The 14,762-nt window shown below is 48.7% G+C and overlaps 1 protein-coding gene across 11 annotated transcripts in view; it reads right to left on the bottom strand.

Moving 5' to 3' along the window:
* foxp1b (forkhead box P1b) overlaps window positions 1-14,762 on the bottom strand; it is a 171,511-nt gene that overhangs the window by 88,419 nt on the left and 68,330 nt on the right. For all 11 annotated transcript variants that reach the window (XM_056438293.1, XM_056438292.1, XM_056438294.1 and 8 more), the window contains one exon: window positions 974-1,168. In XM_056438293.1, coding sequence (XP_056294268.1) covers window positions 974-1,126 — 153 coding nt within the window. In that variant the 5' untranslated portion in view covers window positions 1,127-1,168. The remainder of the gene's footprint in view (window positions 1-973; window positions 1,169-14,762) is intronic.

Raw genomic sequence — 14,762 nt, 5'->3', positions numbered from 1 at the left:
TCACCGCCCGGCCTTCCCACTCCGTCCCCCGCTTAATACCCGGGAAGAAGGGGGAAAAAAGGTGCTTAACGGAGGCGCGCGCACACCGCGTACTTCTGAGATGACGGCATCTCGGCCTGCGTTGCACGTCTTTATTTATTTTTTTGCCCCCTCTCCACTCTCCACAATTAAAGAAAAGCCCGGCTAAAGACGGGGAAATAATTAAAACACGTGACTAATCGCAACGTAGAAGTAATCACTTGTGAGGTCGTGTTACTTGCTATTCAAGTGATGCACTTGAAAATTAATGGCCTTTTTTTTTCTTCTCGCGGAAAAAACATACGTGCCTGTGCACAATGTGATTACCGCGACGTTGACCCCCCCCCCCCACACACACACACATCACAATGCTCAGTGTTTTTTGTCACTCTGGAATGAGACGTGAATGAGCCGCCTGGTTATCATCTGCCGCGATATCCCGTCGCCCCGACGCAAATGTTGTGTTTTTTTTGTGGGCCCCTTCAAAAAGGCACGAGTGCGGCGTTTGCTTCGAGCTAGGGAGGGTGGGGCGGGAGAACGCCATCGTCCCATTGGACGCCGCCGCTTCTTGACTGTCTACGAAATCGCGCGGCACCTGCCGTACTTAAAAATCGGCGTCGGGACGCCGCGATGAATATTTCACCGGAATGCAGATGCCGCATGCTACGATAAACACGTTCCAAACACAATCACACACACACACACACACACACACACACACACACACACACACACACACACACACACACACAGACAGAGAGAGAGAGAGAGCACTTCCCCCGCTTTAAATATGCAAAAAGGGCCTCAATATACATGAATAATAATAATAATGTGTTGATGTACTAGATGTACTTCGAGGCGGTATTAAATATTAAGTGGCACTTTAAGCGGGGCGACGGAAGCCTGCTGTTGACGTGGCGTAATAAAGCGGCGACAGGTGCGACCTGGTGCCTACCTGGTGCTGCTGGAACTGCAGGAGGTCAGCGGCGGTCACCTCCACCAGCGGCGTGGCGCTCTTGGTCCGACCCTCCCTGGGGCCGCCGTCTGCCGACCCGTTCTGGACGGCCGGTCCGTTGCTCGTCGCCTCCGGCCCAGATTCTTGCATCATGACTTTAAAAAAAAAATGAGGAACAAAAAATGGAAAAAAAACCTGAGAGTGGAAAAAAAAGAAGAAGACAGGCACAGCTGTTAAAACACGCGGGCGATGAGGTCGCGTTTCAACTCCGGGCCAAAACTATAAACATCTGTCACATCCTTCCCACACGATTCTTCGCTCTGAGCGCAGGTCTCCCCCGTCGGCCCGTGCGTCTCGTGGCCGGCGCACATGGCCGCGGCTTCGCAGAATAAATGAACCGCTCCTCGGTTTTTGGGCTTCTTTTTTATCCTTTTCGCAGACGAGGAGTCCACACGGGGCAATGAGGAGAAGGAGTGCGACTGAAGGTTCTGGTTTGCGTTCCCCTATTACGGGGTGCGTTTCGGTGAGAGGGACGGGGGGGGGGGGGGCACACGAGGGGTGGACCGGGGTCCGGCGCGCATCGGGAGAGGAACCCCCGACCTGCGTCGGAGCGAGAGCAGAGGAGCCCAAGAAAACACAGAGCCTCCAAAACAAAACACTTTCTATGGAAATGGATATATTTACTCGCATCGGCTCCCAGAAGAACCACACGGCCCGAATGGCTTTTTAATGGGAACCAGGGCAGCCGCGTGAGGCCGGGCCAGAGGATCTCCATGAGAAAACCTCCGATTCGGAGAGGCCGAGCACCAACGGTCAGGGGGTCCGTCGGGGGCGCTCAATTAACACCCAAAATACTGAATATAAATAAACCCTGCATGAGCTGGTGTGGAGGGGGAGGGGGGGGGGGGGTAGAGATGTTGTCTTTCATAACTTAATGTAACTTGAAAAGGATCGTGTACAAATACAGGCGGTCTACTAGTTTCACGAATCAACGGGTGGACGGCAGTCATCTGTGTTAAACATTTTACAACCTCTGCTTTTGGATACACAAAAAGCCAGACAGACAGACATGATGCCCCCCCCCCCCGCCCACACACACACACACACACATACTCCTCTATTCCCTTCCTCGGTCTCTCTTGGGATGAGGGCCAGTGACGTTGGCCTTTTTTTCCTTTTTTTCTCCTCCTTCGCATCGCGCATGTATTCCTCAAATCAGTGGGATGATTTACAGCCGTTGTGAGTTGGTCGCGGGGCCTCGGCGTCTCGCCCCCCCCAATCCCGGGGAGGTTAATGAAGCTGACCAAGTCGGGCAGAAGCGAATTAGCCCGGCTGATTAATTATTTATATGAAGCAGAATAAATGCCTTTCAAAACACCGGGCCTCATCATGAAAGAAGGTGAAAATGGAACTAAATGCAGATTTATGGTGTTGCATTTAAGGCCGTGCAGGAGGAGTAGGGGGCCACCGGCGGTTAATATGTGCTCAACTGCCCGGGCGCAGTGTCTCCCCAGGGGGGTGCAGATCTAAACAAGATGCAGAGACACACACACACACACACACGCACACACAGGCCAGACACCGCGGGGACACACACTCAGGCTGACAGATAGGAAATTGAGGTTGGCAACTTGTCACCGAAGAATATTTACGGAGCATATAGGTGAGATAATAATCTCGACAGGGCCTTGTGAAAGAGTAAACAGCGCTGCAATCAGAGTTCTGTGGGGGGGGGGGTGTAGCCTGGGTCATCGATGAGCTAAAACCGTACCAGAGCCCAACAAATCGTGCCCCCTCAATAGTTCAACTCCTGGTTTACACGCCTCCTCCCAGGGAGCGTAGCCGAGTGAGTCATCCGACACTGCGGCCTGCGCCGGTTCAGTTGTGTGTCACGCCGCCCCCGCACTCAGGGGCCTGTCTGAGCAGCGTTTTTAAGGCCCGGCACTATACAGCCCCCCCTCCACCCCCCTCCCCCCGCCCTCGTTCTTTGGACCGGGGCTTGAGCCTCCCCCCCCCACCCACTACTCCGCTCCTCTCTCTCTCTCTCTCCCTCCCTCCAGACAGATGTTGACCCGGCTCACCCCGCCAGTCTGGCATGGCCTCCCTCCATAATGGGATTTTTTTTTTCTAAACAAGGAGTGAGCGAGGAGGGAATATACTGCGGGATGGGACGCGGCCAGCCACGACTCCATCTGCAAGCCTCCGCTTGCACTGCCCCCCCCCCCCCCGCCCGCCCCCCCCCTTCTCGAGGCGGCAATTAGAAACACACGTTCCCGGAGAGCGCAATGAGATGCCATTTGAAACCAACCGTGGGCTGACGTTATTCACCGCCACTTATTTTTCAAATAAAAAAATGCTGCTTTTTTTCTTTCTTTCTTCCTCCTTTTTTTTAACTCCACGAACCAAAAATTATTTTTTTTAACAAGGACCTGCTTTCTTTTCTTTTTTCTCTCTCTCCAGAGCTACATATAAAAGGAGAAGGGGGCGGGTTGGGGTAATGGCTATTATACATGCACTGTCATTCCATGCAGAGTTTTCATAATTATAACGGAACGGCGTAAATTTCCAAATGCATGGCATCTCCGAAAGTAATCAGTAGAATGAGCCGCGGGGCTATTTTAATGTATGCAAAAACTAGTGACCCACAATAAAAGGAGGGAAAAGGGCCACAATGAATGCAAAGTAATGCGCGCATGCTTGGAACCGGCACTGATGAGGGGATGGCTAAAATTAACACCCAATTAATTTTCGAATTGACAAACAAATGAAACCCATAAATCTACTTTCTCATTAATTTCACCACGGAATAATTCAAAGCTGCAATATCGCGAGTGGACAAGGAAAAAAAGGGGCGGGGGGGGGGGTAAAAATGGAGAGGAAAATGGAAAATGGGCATTATCCATCATAAATATCAAGAAGATAGGAAAGGCGCCTTATTGGAGAGTTGGCGCTGATAACAACGTTAATCTGCGAGGCGCCGAGGCGGGGACGCGGCGTCATCAGTTGGGGCGACTCGGACCACGTGACTCGGTTCCGCTGCATGTTTATATATCTATTTATGTATTTTCACTTTGCTGGGGGGGGGCGGATTACAAGCGTCGTCTGCGATGACTCAAAGGTGTTTTCCGTTTCTACAACACGTACAAATTCAGCCGTAAAAAAAAGGGGGTGGGGGGTCACAACACAAATGCATTTGTGCTCCGAAAAAACCCCCGGCACATTTCAACAGAAAAGCGGAAACAAGAAGATATTTTTTTCTTTTTCTTTTCTTGAGCTGTTCAAAAGTAGTTTGAATCCAAATAAGTGAATTTCCAAGAGCTGAAAGCGAAGCAACAACATCATGATAACATGTCTCTGCTGTTTGATATTAGATGCCTTTGTCTGTTCTTTATTATTATTATTATTATTGGGAGTTGCTTGCAATACAAAACCCAAAAAAAAAACTAAAAAAAAAAAGGTCAAAGTTTATGTTTGTTTACAGTCTTGTTTTGCCCCCCCCCCCCCGTTTGATATTAGATGCCTTTGTCTGTTCTTTATTATTATTATTATTGGGAGTTGCTTGCAATGCAAAACAAAAATAATACCTAAAAAGTCCCCCCCCCCCCTCAGATATGGGGAGAACAGTACAAACAAGAGTCACGTGTGTCTCCCACCGGACCAGGTTGAAGGTTAAGAACAGCCGGCGGCCACAGCTCATCAGCCTCCCCTCCCTCGCTGGAAACCTAAGCCCCCCCCCCCCCCTTGTCTTGCTCGCCTGGAATCCAACGGCTCAAACAAGTCAGCAGTCGCTCCAAGGTAGGGTCGGCCCGGCGCAGCTGCTCTCTGACCCTCCTCCGAGTCGCTCTGTTTTCCTTTAACGCTCGCGACGGTAAAGCCTCGGCGGCCACCTGCTCCGACTCGCCGGGGTTCTCACGCGGCCCTTGTTGACACGAGCGGGGCAACAAAAGCACAACAGTTTTTTTTTTGTCGGGGCGGGGAGGGAGATAAAGACGCGGCGAGGATGAGACAATGGGAAGAGGTTCAACTTAAGAGCTGTTTAGGTTCGGCCCCATGGTTGCTAGACGAGACACCGGGCACATCAGTGTGTACCGGAGGTGCAGAGAAAACAAAACAAAAAACACACACAAAGAGAAACAGAACGCTTCTCAAGGTTTTCTTAAAGAGTCTTGTGTTCTGCTGCATTTTGGCTCCTCGGTGCGATTGAAAAAAGACAAACACTGTTAAATAACCAAATGCCAGCGAAGTCGGAATGGGGCGGAATCCCCTAAAGCTTCCCAAAATGTGGTTCGCTCATGTCGTGATGTCCAACCCCCCCCCCCCCTTTGCCCGTCGTGCCACAAAAAAACCGGGGGCCTTCTGTAAAACAGGCCTCCGTCGTAAACACTCAATCTGGACTCGCTCGCCGAGGAGGACTTTGTGCCGAGAGACTTCAGTCAGACCAAACAAGCCTGTAATCGAGTCACCCACTTCAACCAAGTCACAGATAAGCCGAGCATATCTCCAGACTTCTGTGACAATATGGCACACACACACACACACACACACACGCACACGCACGCACACACACACACTCCCTCCCGGCAGCTGACGCCTCCATCGTTAAACCCCCGCATCCTCGCGAGATCGCTTTACAGAGTTCCTTCCCAGACGCTGTGAGCGGACCGACTCGTTTGTTTGATGAGCCGCCGGCTGCCATGGCGACAGTAAACAGAGGGCGGGCAGCGGGCCGGGCTTTGTGTTTATGAACAAACAAAAGCTCCTCGCAGGAGCCGTTTTAATATTAACCAGGTGGAATGATCGGACGATTTTGTTTCTTTCCGAGGTGACACTCGGGGAGCGGGGGGGGGGAGTGTAAACAGGTTGTGGGGTAGGCGGGAGGGGAGGGGAGGGGGAGAAAGGGGCTTGAGGGAATCAAGGTCGATGCAGATGCAGCTCGGGGGGCTAGAATACACAGCGAGGCCCAAGTCGAGATAAACAAAAAGTCATTCTTCTGACGTGCTGGAGCTGCCGTGTTGCAGCTGCCGCGGACACAGAGCGTCCGGCCGCGGATGCCCCGCCCCCCTCTGACCCGCGGCAACGCGCGGTTGTCGAGGCGAGACACGCATTCCCGGACACCCCGGCCAAACCAGCGGGTTCCTCGCAGACGGCGCAGCGAGGAACCTGTGAGAAAACGTGCTCAACATTTACCTCGTTCAATTATTCAGCGGGCGGCTTCGCGTGGAAACAACAACAAAAGGATGTCTCCGAGAGCAACGGCGGGGGGGACGACAACAACAACCAGAACAAGAAGAGAGGCAACGGGAGGAATTGAACAGTCGTACGTGGTATCCGTCATAAATCAAAGTGCGTGGCTCTTGATTTATGTGCGACTTCAAGCGAACACGAGTTGCTCCAGCTGCCGCGTCCAACAAATAAGTAGTGGGGGGGGGGGGGGGGGGGCTGCACGTCACCTTGACCATGAATTTTCATGAATACAACAACTTGCCATCTGCTGATTTGCATCCGGCGAGGCTCCCCCTACCCCAAGTTTTGTCTCCCTCCCCAGATTCCATTTAGTCCCCCCCCCCAAAAACACAGTTACCCACACACAAGGGAGGGGGGGGGGGCATAAAATAAGAGTGAGGGGCTCCAAACACATATTTATGACTCGTCCGGGGCGACTGATGGGGATCCTCAAAGCATGAAATCTAGAAAACCAAAACCCAAAACGTAATTCTGCACCTCCAGCAGAGGAAGAAAAGGTGAGCGTGATGATTGATGAATATCTACCTGTTATCACGCCACCAGCTCAGAGAAATGTTGACGATAAGAAAGGGGGGGGGCAGCTAAAGTGGGCAGTGCAAGGAGCAACAACGACGCTAAACTGATTGGAGTGCTATTATATTTTACACGAAAGACTATCCTTAAATTCTGGGTTTCTGAAGATACCCCTTCTACGGATGATTGGTACGAGGGGATTTTGGAAGTTGAGCCACGCCCTCCATGACACGGTCAAGGGATTTTTCAAAATATGGAAACCGGTCTTAGACGTGGTGGACCCCTCCGGGCTGGACTTTGCTGTGCCAGATTAAAAACACTGGTCCCGATGCTGCGTTGATTTGATGATGTCACCTTAGAGATGTCCTGATGTCAGACTGGTGATGTGTGAATGTGTCATTTGCTGTGGTTATTCTAATTCTAATAGTGATTAGTTCTTTAACCTTTCATTTCTCCTTTCTCTTTGTATTGCATCCTTAAAGTCCTGTCTTGTTCATTTGAAAAATTAGAATAAATATATTAAAACATTTTAAAAAGAAGGGTGGGGACTAGGAGGCAGACTCCAGTGGTGAAGCTGAGTCCATAATTTCGGAAAAGAAACACACAAACCGGTTTGTCTCCTTTTCTTTTCAAGTCGAGAAAGAATATTTAAAAAGCCGCTGTGCTCCGACAACGTGCCAAAGTAAGGCAGGCCACGGTATTTTTAGTGCAACTCGGGGGCCGATAGAGACTAAGTAAATAGAGAAGTCTAATGAGTTTAAATCCGGTTGCACATGGACGGAATAGTAATTCCGGGATGTGGAGCCTCTTTTTCGCCACACTTTCTTTTTTTGTCTCTCTCCTTCATTTGACTTTGACAGATGCAAGAACTGCAAGAACAGAGAGACTGAATTGATTTTTCTCTCAGGCCATCAGGCCATCAGAACTCGACCACCCACCCCCCCATAGACCCCACACACACACACTCACACTCACGCACACACACACACACACACACACACTTACTGTAAATATTGTTGTTTTTTTTTTAAAGTGTGTAGTGTGTTGTTGTTGCATCATTGCTGAGCATTGCATTTTTCATTTTCACTGCTGTGTGTGTGTATGTGACAAATAAAACATCTTGAATCTTGAATCTTGAATCTTGAATCTTGAATCTCGCTCACATGCGGCTCTCATGCCCATTAACTCTGCAGCGAGAGGACAGACGCCAGGAGACGAGTGGCCTTCTTCTTCTTCTTCTGACCACTCAATGCACAGGGAAGAAGAACGAAGAAAAAAAAAAGAAGAAAGAAAGAAAGAAAAAAGAAACGACAGGCGTCGCTTCCCTCAAGCTCATCTCACCAATTAGACCTGTCACACGTGGAACACCCGAAGAGGAGGAGAAGAAGAAAAAAACACAACTCCAATCTATGGGCATCCTGTGGGGATCTGCAAAAAGCACTTATTGTTTTAACATTACTTAAAGTGTGTCATATATTTTTAATCATCTTTTACTAGAATTCATGTAGCCCCCCCCCCCCCCCCCCTCGGGGGATGCGAACTCGCAGAGAGGAAATGTGTCAGAGGCATTTTTCCCTGGTTGGCCTTAACACACTCGTCTAATTAATATTGCGCACCTCCGCAAAAGGGAGGACAATATTATTAGAGGTCCAGTCAACTCACCGGCGTGCACACTTCCTCCGTGAGCTGATGTGTGGTACTATTTGGTTTCTTCTTCTTTTTTTGGGGGGGGGGGGGGGCTTTTTTCGCTTTTCTTTTCTTTTTTTAACATTTTGTGGCTCGACGCACAAAGTAAGCAGCTAATTGCTGTGGAGTTAAGTCATCAAGTGTTCATTACGACTCCTCTCGCAGTGCCAGAAGGGGGGGGGGGGGGTTCTGGTCTAACCCCTGGATTAATCTAAGCGACTCTCAGTGCACTCCAACGAGCGTCCACGGAACACACGCTTAAGGTTTATTTCGTGCCATTAATTCACATTTCAACGTTTTTTTTCAAAAGCAGTTTTTTTTTTGCTGTCGTCACGAGTGCCTTCACTCATAAAACTTCGCCGAGCTCCTTTTTTTCTCCTCGAAAAAGCGAAACGCCCACCGTTAACGCCCACGCCGCGGAGAGATTCTTGGAAGTGGGCCAGCGATTCCATTTCAATCGTATCTCACCCACATCTGTCAGTGCTCAGTGTCAGATTCACACATCTGTAACGCAGCAGCCATCAGTCATCTGATTCACCGCCATTGGTTATGGGAGCGGTCTTACCCATTGACCCCCCCCCACCCCTCACCCCGGCTTCTGAAGGAGACGTTCTTCCTCGCCGTGGCATCGAGGGTCGTCTCGGCCTAAGCGGCGTGTTATTATTGTTATTATTTTAAGCCCCGGCTTCCCACGGAGAGAACGGAGAGGGTTAAAAAGGAAGTGCCTTCCATTTGGCAGTTAAAGTGAAGATAAAGGGCGACGGGGCTAAATACCACCAAAAAAAGAGCTTGCATGAATTTCGGCGTTTTAATAGCGTCGTTTTTTTAACAACTCCTTTTTTTCCCTTCTTCTTCTTCTTCTGGGTTAAATGCAGCCCGTGTCAGGAGGATGCGTCCCACTCATAAAGCAAGCACAATGACAATGTACAGTGGCACTAACACAAGGACATAGTTCATCGTGACATTTTCTGCAATTCCCAACTGATTAGGGTCATTATGCTGGGAGGCCTGATTTATGTTGTCATTTCCTCTCACCGATCCTGCATCAATGAATCTTAATGAATTGGTAAATAAGGGTGAAGATTACACTGTGTGACACCGCAACATTTCTCACCCTCAACGGCCCGGAGATTTATGTAGCCAATTAGAAGCTAACAGAGAAAATCGGCCGGCAGAAAGAAAAAAAAATGTGATGCTTTATGGGATGAAATGGAGGCGCATTGTCGGTGAAGGGCAATTGTGTTGTCAGTGTCGCGAGTCCATAAAAAGCAAGCCCCCCCCCCCACCCCCCTTTAGCCCCGCCTTCAGGGCGCCGATGTGAGGGCATGGCTCGGACCGTCAAGGGGCCTGTTTGTCCTCGGTCCTTAGCATTCGCGGCGCCGCCTCTCTCCGGCGTGTTTCTTCGATCAGCATACACCCGCCACTTGTTTACCGTCTCACTGCAAACAATCGGCCAATCAGACGCCGCGAGGTGCTGCTTCTCTAATGAAGACACGGGAGCCTTTCCTTCTTCTATTTTTTTTCAAGGCCAAGCCGCGTCGCAAAATGTGGAGGGAAAAAAAGAAGCATTTGCACAAAGAAAAAAGAGCAAAGGTTATTCGCGCTAAACATTCGACAAGGTGATATTTCTCAATTAGTTTAGTAGGGAGAAAAAAAATCCACCCTTCATGTTTTTCCCTCTCAAAGGAGGAACATGGAAACTCTTTGAAGATACTTCTGATCAATACATGGGGGAAAGGACACATACAATATGATTAGGGGCTCTTTAACCGGTCCTGGGCACATCGTTATCACAGCCGCGAAGGTTTGTGGTTGTCAGGCGCCGGTTGGGGCCGATGATTACGGCGAGGGACAAAAAACCGTTTCTTTGTGTATCAATATTACAAGTACGCATAAGCCCGGCTTTTAAAAGAGCACTTATACGAGTTATAATGAGAGCCTTTATGTATTACATATTGTGACTAGATCCGGAAGGAAGCGGGCTCCTCCACATCAAACGAGCTGGCCTGCTGTTCGGCGCCGGGGCTGAGGGACGGCGCGTGAAGAAGAAAAAAAAGGGGGCGTGAAAAAGAAATTAAAGCCGAAGCGACGGCGCAGGAAAAAGGGGCTTAATTTACTGGCGTGTACGGTATGCAAATGAGATTACTCTCAGCTTAACTGCATCATTTATGTCCATAATAACGGCATCATCATTACGGGGCTCAAATTAAATTACACTGTAATTAGCATATCAAAGTGATTGGTTAAAGTTGAAAACAAATACGCAATTCTGTTAATGAACATCTGTATATCGCCTGCGCGGGCTCTCGCTTGAAAAACATCCAAAACAAATATGTGTGTTTTTTCGGAGAAGGGGAGGAATATCCCGCCCAGGCGGCACACGTCCATCCGCCTGTCGGTGTGTGTGTGTTTGTGTTTGTGTGTGTGTGTGTGGTAGGAGGAGGGGGTCGGGTTTTGAGGGTTGGATGGGGTGGGTGTGCTACCTGGAGTGCTCCACACTCTCAGGATGTATTTCCCAAACTGCAGGAGATCAAAGATCCAATTTCCCACACTTGCCACTTTCGTGGAGCTCATCAATAAAATACTAATCACTTCACGCCTGATTCGGAGAGCGGAGCCCGCAGCCCGGAGGCTTAAGGGGAGGCTTCCACATCACAGGAAACACCTCCGCGCCGACTGTCTTGACTGCTGTCGGGAAAAGGAAAAAAAACGTGCGCGGGAGCACGCACGCACACACACACACACACACACACACACACAAACAAACACACACACAGGGTGCGTTCTAAGCGCGGCACAGCTCAGAGAGCACTTTCTCAAGACCTCTGACAGAAATCACGTCTCGTTTTCAGGAGCGCACGAATCGAGAGTCGACCCCCCCCCCCCCCCCCTTACACCTTTATCGTCCCCACATCGCCGTGTGCAATTCTGAATCCATGCCGCAGACAGTTAAAAAAATACAAAATAAATAAACACTGCCAACAAGCGCACCCTTGTGTCTCCTGCTTTTCACCATCACCACGACCTGTATGTTGTTTGCGAAGCGGGTGAGGGCGGTGGTGAGCGTGCGCCAGAGAGGCGCTCGTCAACTTTTTTGTGGCATGTTATTTTATTCATTAAGAAATCCATTAAAAGAGCCTTCTTTCCTCGCAAGTATGCAAGAGATGTGCCTTTCAAGGTAGCGCCGGGGCAAATCCACTCCATCAGCTAATGATGGCACTCATTCCACGGAGAGAAGCCGGCTAATGAAGGCGCGGTGGCCGGGCCGATCCCCCTCGCCACGGCGTAAAGCCCGGTGAAATGCTAATATCTCACTTCTAATTAAAGCATACTAAGTCCAAACGCACCTTTACGGCGAGTAGCCGGCAACATAAATTTAATTCTTTTTCCCCAACAGTACGTTCCAACCCAGAGATGTGCCTGAGCAACATTCCATTAATTCATATTAAATACCCCGGCTGCCTCGCGATGTGCCTCTCCTCTCCCTCTCTGGGCTTCACACCGGCAGTGGGCACATCATTAAGCTTTTCCAACTGTCCATTTTCTATTTATTTATGACATTTTTGGGTTGCTTTTTTTATTGTTGTTACACTTAAAAAAGGCTTTGAGAAATAAACACGAACGCAGACAAGCAGCCTTTCTGCATGTGTCCCGGGGGGGAAAGGTCGAGGGAGAAAAACAAACGAAGAGAAAACAGGAAATGATGCCGCTCCCCACCTGTATACATTTACAGTGTTTACACATCTTCGCCTGCAAGTATGTTTACGAGGAAAACCTGCTGCCCTTCTCAGAAAATGACCTTGAAGCCGGTAAACAAGCAAAGTTCATTAACGTCTAACAGGGTTTTTTTTTTTTTTCTCTTCCTAAGATGATTAAAAAAATGTTTTAAAAGGCCAGCGCCATTAGCTTATTAACAGAAAATATGGCTGCAATGGAGTGGAAATTATGGTTTGGTCTTAGCAAATTCACCAAAAAAATAAATAAATGGTCGGTATGTTTGTTTGAACTGTGCTTAAAACTAAATCCGTCATTGTACGTTAACTTACTAACTATTTCACCACTTATTTACAGCTCCTTCTGTGACCCAGAATGTGTATTTAGTTACTGGTGTACAATATTAAATGAAAGCATATTGGAAGCAAAATGCGCAAAGATTATTACCTTCGCATTGAAAATGCGGAAGGTTATGTTTTGATCGCCGTGTATTTATTCATGTATTTATTTATTACCTTCGCATTGAAAATGCGGAAGGCTATGTTTTGATCGCCATGTATTTATTTATGTATTTATTTATTTGTATGCGTGTTATTCGCATAACAAAAAAAGTTTTAAACCGAATCGCATGAAATCTGGTGGGATGATTGGTTATTATCCGGGGACCATTTGATTAGATTTTGGGATCGATCGGGTCAAAGGTCAAGGTCAAGGTCATGGATAGGTCAAAATCTTCTTTTTACCATAGCACGGTCAATTTGTATCCAATTGGCATGCAACTAATGCCAACATTTTCATAATTCAATGTCCAATCTTGTGATATGCGAAGGTATGCGCTCTACCGAGTGCCCGTTCTAGTCTTTTTATGTTTTGTTTGTGTTTAATATCATTTTAGTCGTATCATTTTTATTTTTATTTTGTTTTATTTGTTTTTTCAGTCCAGTCATTGGTTTAAATTTGGGAGCAATTTAGTTGAGTGAGTCCCAAATGAATCCGTAACTGTTTGTGAATTCTTTGTGCTGAAAGAGTCGATAGCATTTCCATTCATGGTTGTTTTTCCCATCCATCCAAAGATGCACCTTATGGTTCCCTCTCTAGACAAGCCGTGGCTAAATACCTTGTAAACACGCTTAGTAATAGTGTTTGACATTTCAAACTAGAATGCCTTTTTATTCTTTCAATAAATTCTAAAAAGTAGTAATATTCATATGACTACAGTTTGTTAATGAGTGCCTGACACCAAATTACCCCCAAAAATGATGCTTTCTTTACCTCATTTTTTTTACGATATCCAAATAGTTTTATGTTTAGTGCATCATTTGCCAACCGGGTAGCGGCGAAACAAATTTAAAGGTCAGTGTTAAGAACATATCGCATGAAGTCTCGTTTGATCCCGGCCCAAGTATTTTCCCAAGGATTCTCTGTGTCTGCGCTGTGTAAATCACGGAGTCTGACCTTCTACATTCCTCATGCTCCGTCCTCCCCTTCATCCGCAGGCACAGATAATGCTGGGCAAATATCATAAACGTGAGGATTTTAGGATTGAGGTGAGGCTGCCGTCATCCTCCGCCAACTGGGGAAAAGAAAGCCCATGCATCTGAAAGAACCCCGTTTCCAGCGCCTGGCGGACGAAGGCTGGCTGACCCTGAAGCCTTAACGGCCTTAATGCCGACAATCCACGGAGAATGGGGGGGGGGGGGGGGGGACTGGCAATTTAAGTAACGCCCACTTTTTTATGAATCTGATGAGGGTTTTTTTCATCCGGACTTTTGAACTGAAACTTCCTGCTCGCTTCGAAACAAATCGCCTTTGCTCTACAACTGTCCTCGACCCCGCGGGGTTAAATGACCCCTTCATTCGACCTGCGATGAACGAGCAACGGGCACACGTACAGCGACACGCGTCGCCTCCAGAACTTTCGGAACGAGGCAGGTAATCATAGATAGAGGAACTCCGAAGCCGGCTTCGGGTGCCATGGGGCGTGACCTGCAGCTGAACTGGCCTGTGCTCGGGCCACAGGGAGGAGGAGGAGGAGGAGGAGGAGGAGGGCGTGCGGCCACTCCACACACATGGCCCCGCCCCCTGATAAATAACTTTTAACACAGCAAACAGAGGCCCATCCTTCAACCTGCAGATAGCCAACACCGGGACACGGGAACAGGAAGATCGATGGAGACAGAGACAGACAAAGAAAGACAGAGAGGGGGGGGGGGGGAGCGAGAGGAGGGCATCTAACATTGCCGGGTAGATAAATATCACACGGGAGTCCGCGCCAAGCAGCGTGGACGGCCAAGTACTGTAAGGCTGTGAAAAGCCAGACTTTCTTTCTTCTTCTTCTTTTTTTTTGCCGAGCTGTGACATTTGTTTCTTATTGTCTAAGTGGCAGCTGTAAGCATCTCCCCGCGAGAGGGCCCCTCGGCTGGGCCCCTCGGCTCGGCCCCGGCCAGCTTTTGACAGGGAGGCAACCATATTAGGACGCGTATGGTAAAGTAAACAATAACATAGTTGCAATGAGATGGAACTTTCTCAGCTAATGGTGTTTGTCATTCCTGTTTTCAGTGCACTGAGCCGCCCGGTGTTTCTTCTGGCCGGCCGGGGAGACTTTGTTTATGAAAACACTCGCCGACGCCGG

The sequence above is a fragment of the Pseudoliparis swirei genome, chromosome 18 (assembly GCF_029220125.1).
Source record: "Pseudoliparis swirei isolate HS2019 ecotype Mariana Trench chromosome 18, NWPU_hadal_v1, whole genome shotgun sequence".
Taxonomy (NCBI): domain Eukaryota; kingdom Metazoa; phylum Chordata; class Actinopteri; order Perciformes; family Liparidae; genus Pseudoliparis; species Pseudoliparis swirei.
The sequence above is the reverse complement of the archived record's forward strand: the minus strand, read 5'-3'. Positions and strand labels throughout refer to the sequence as shown.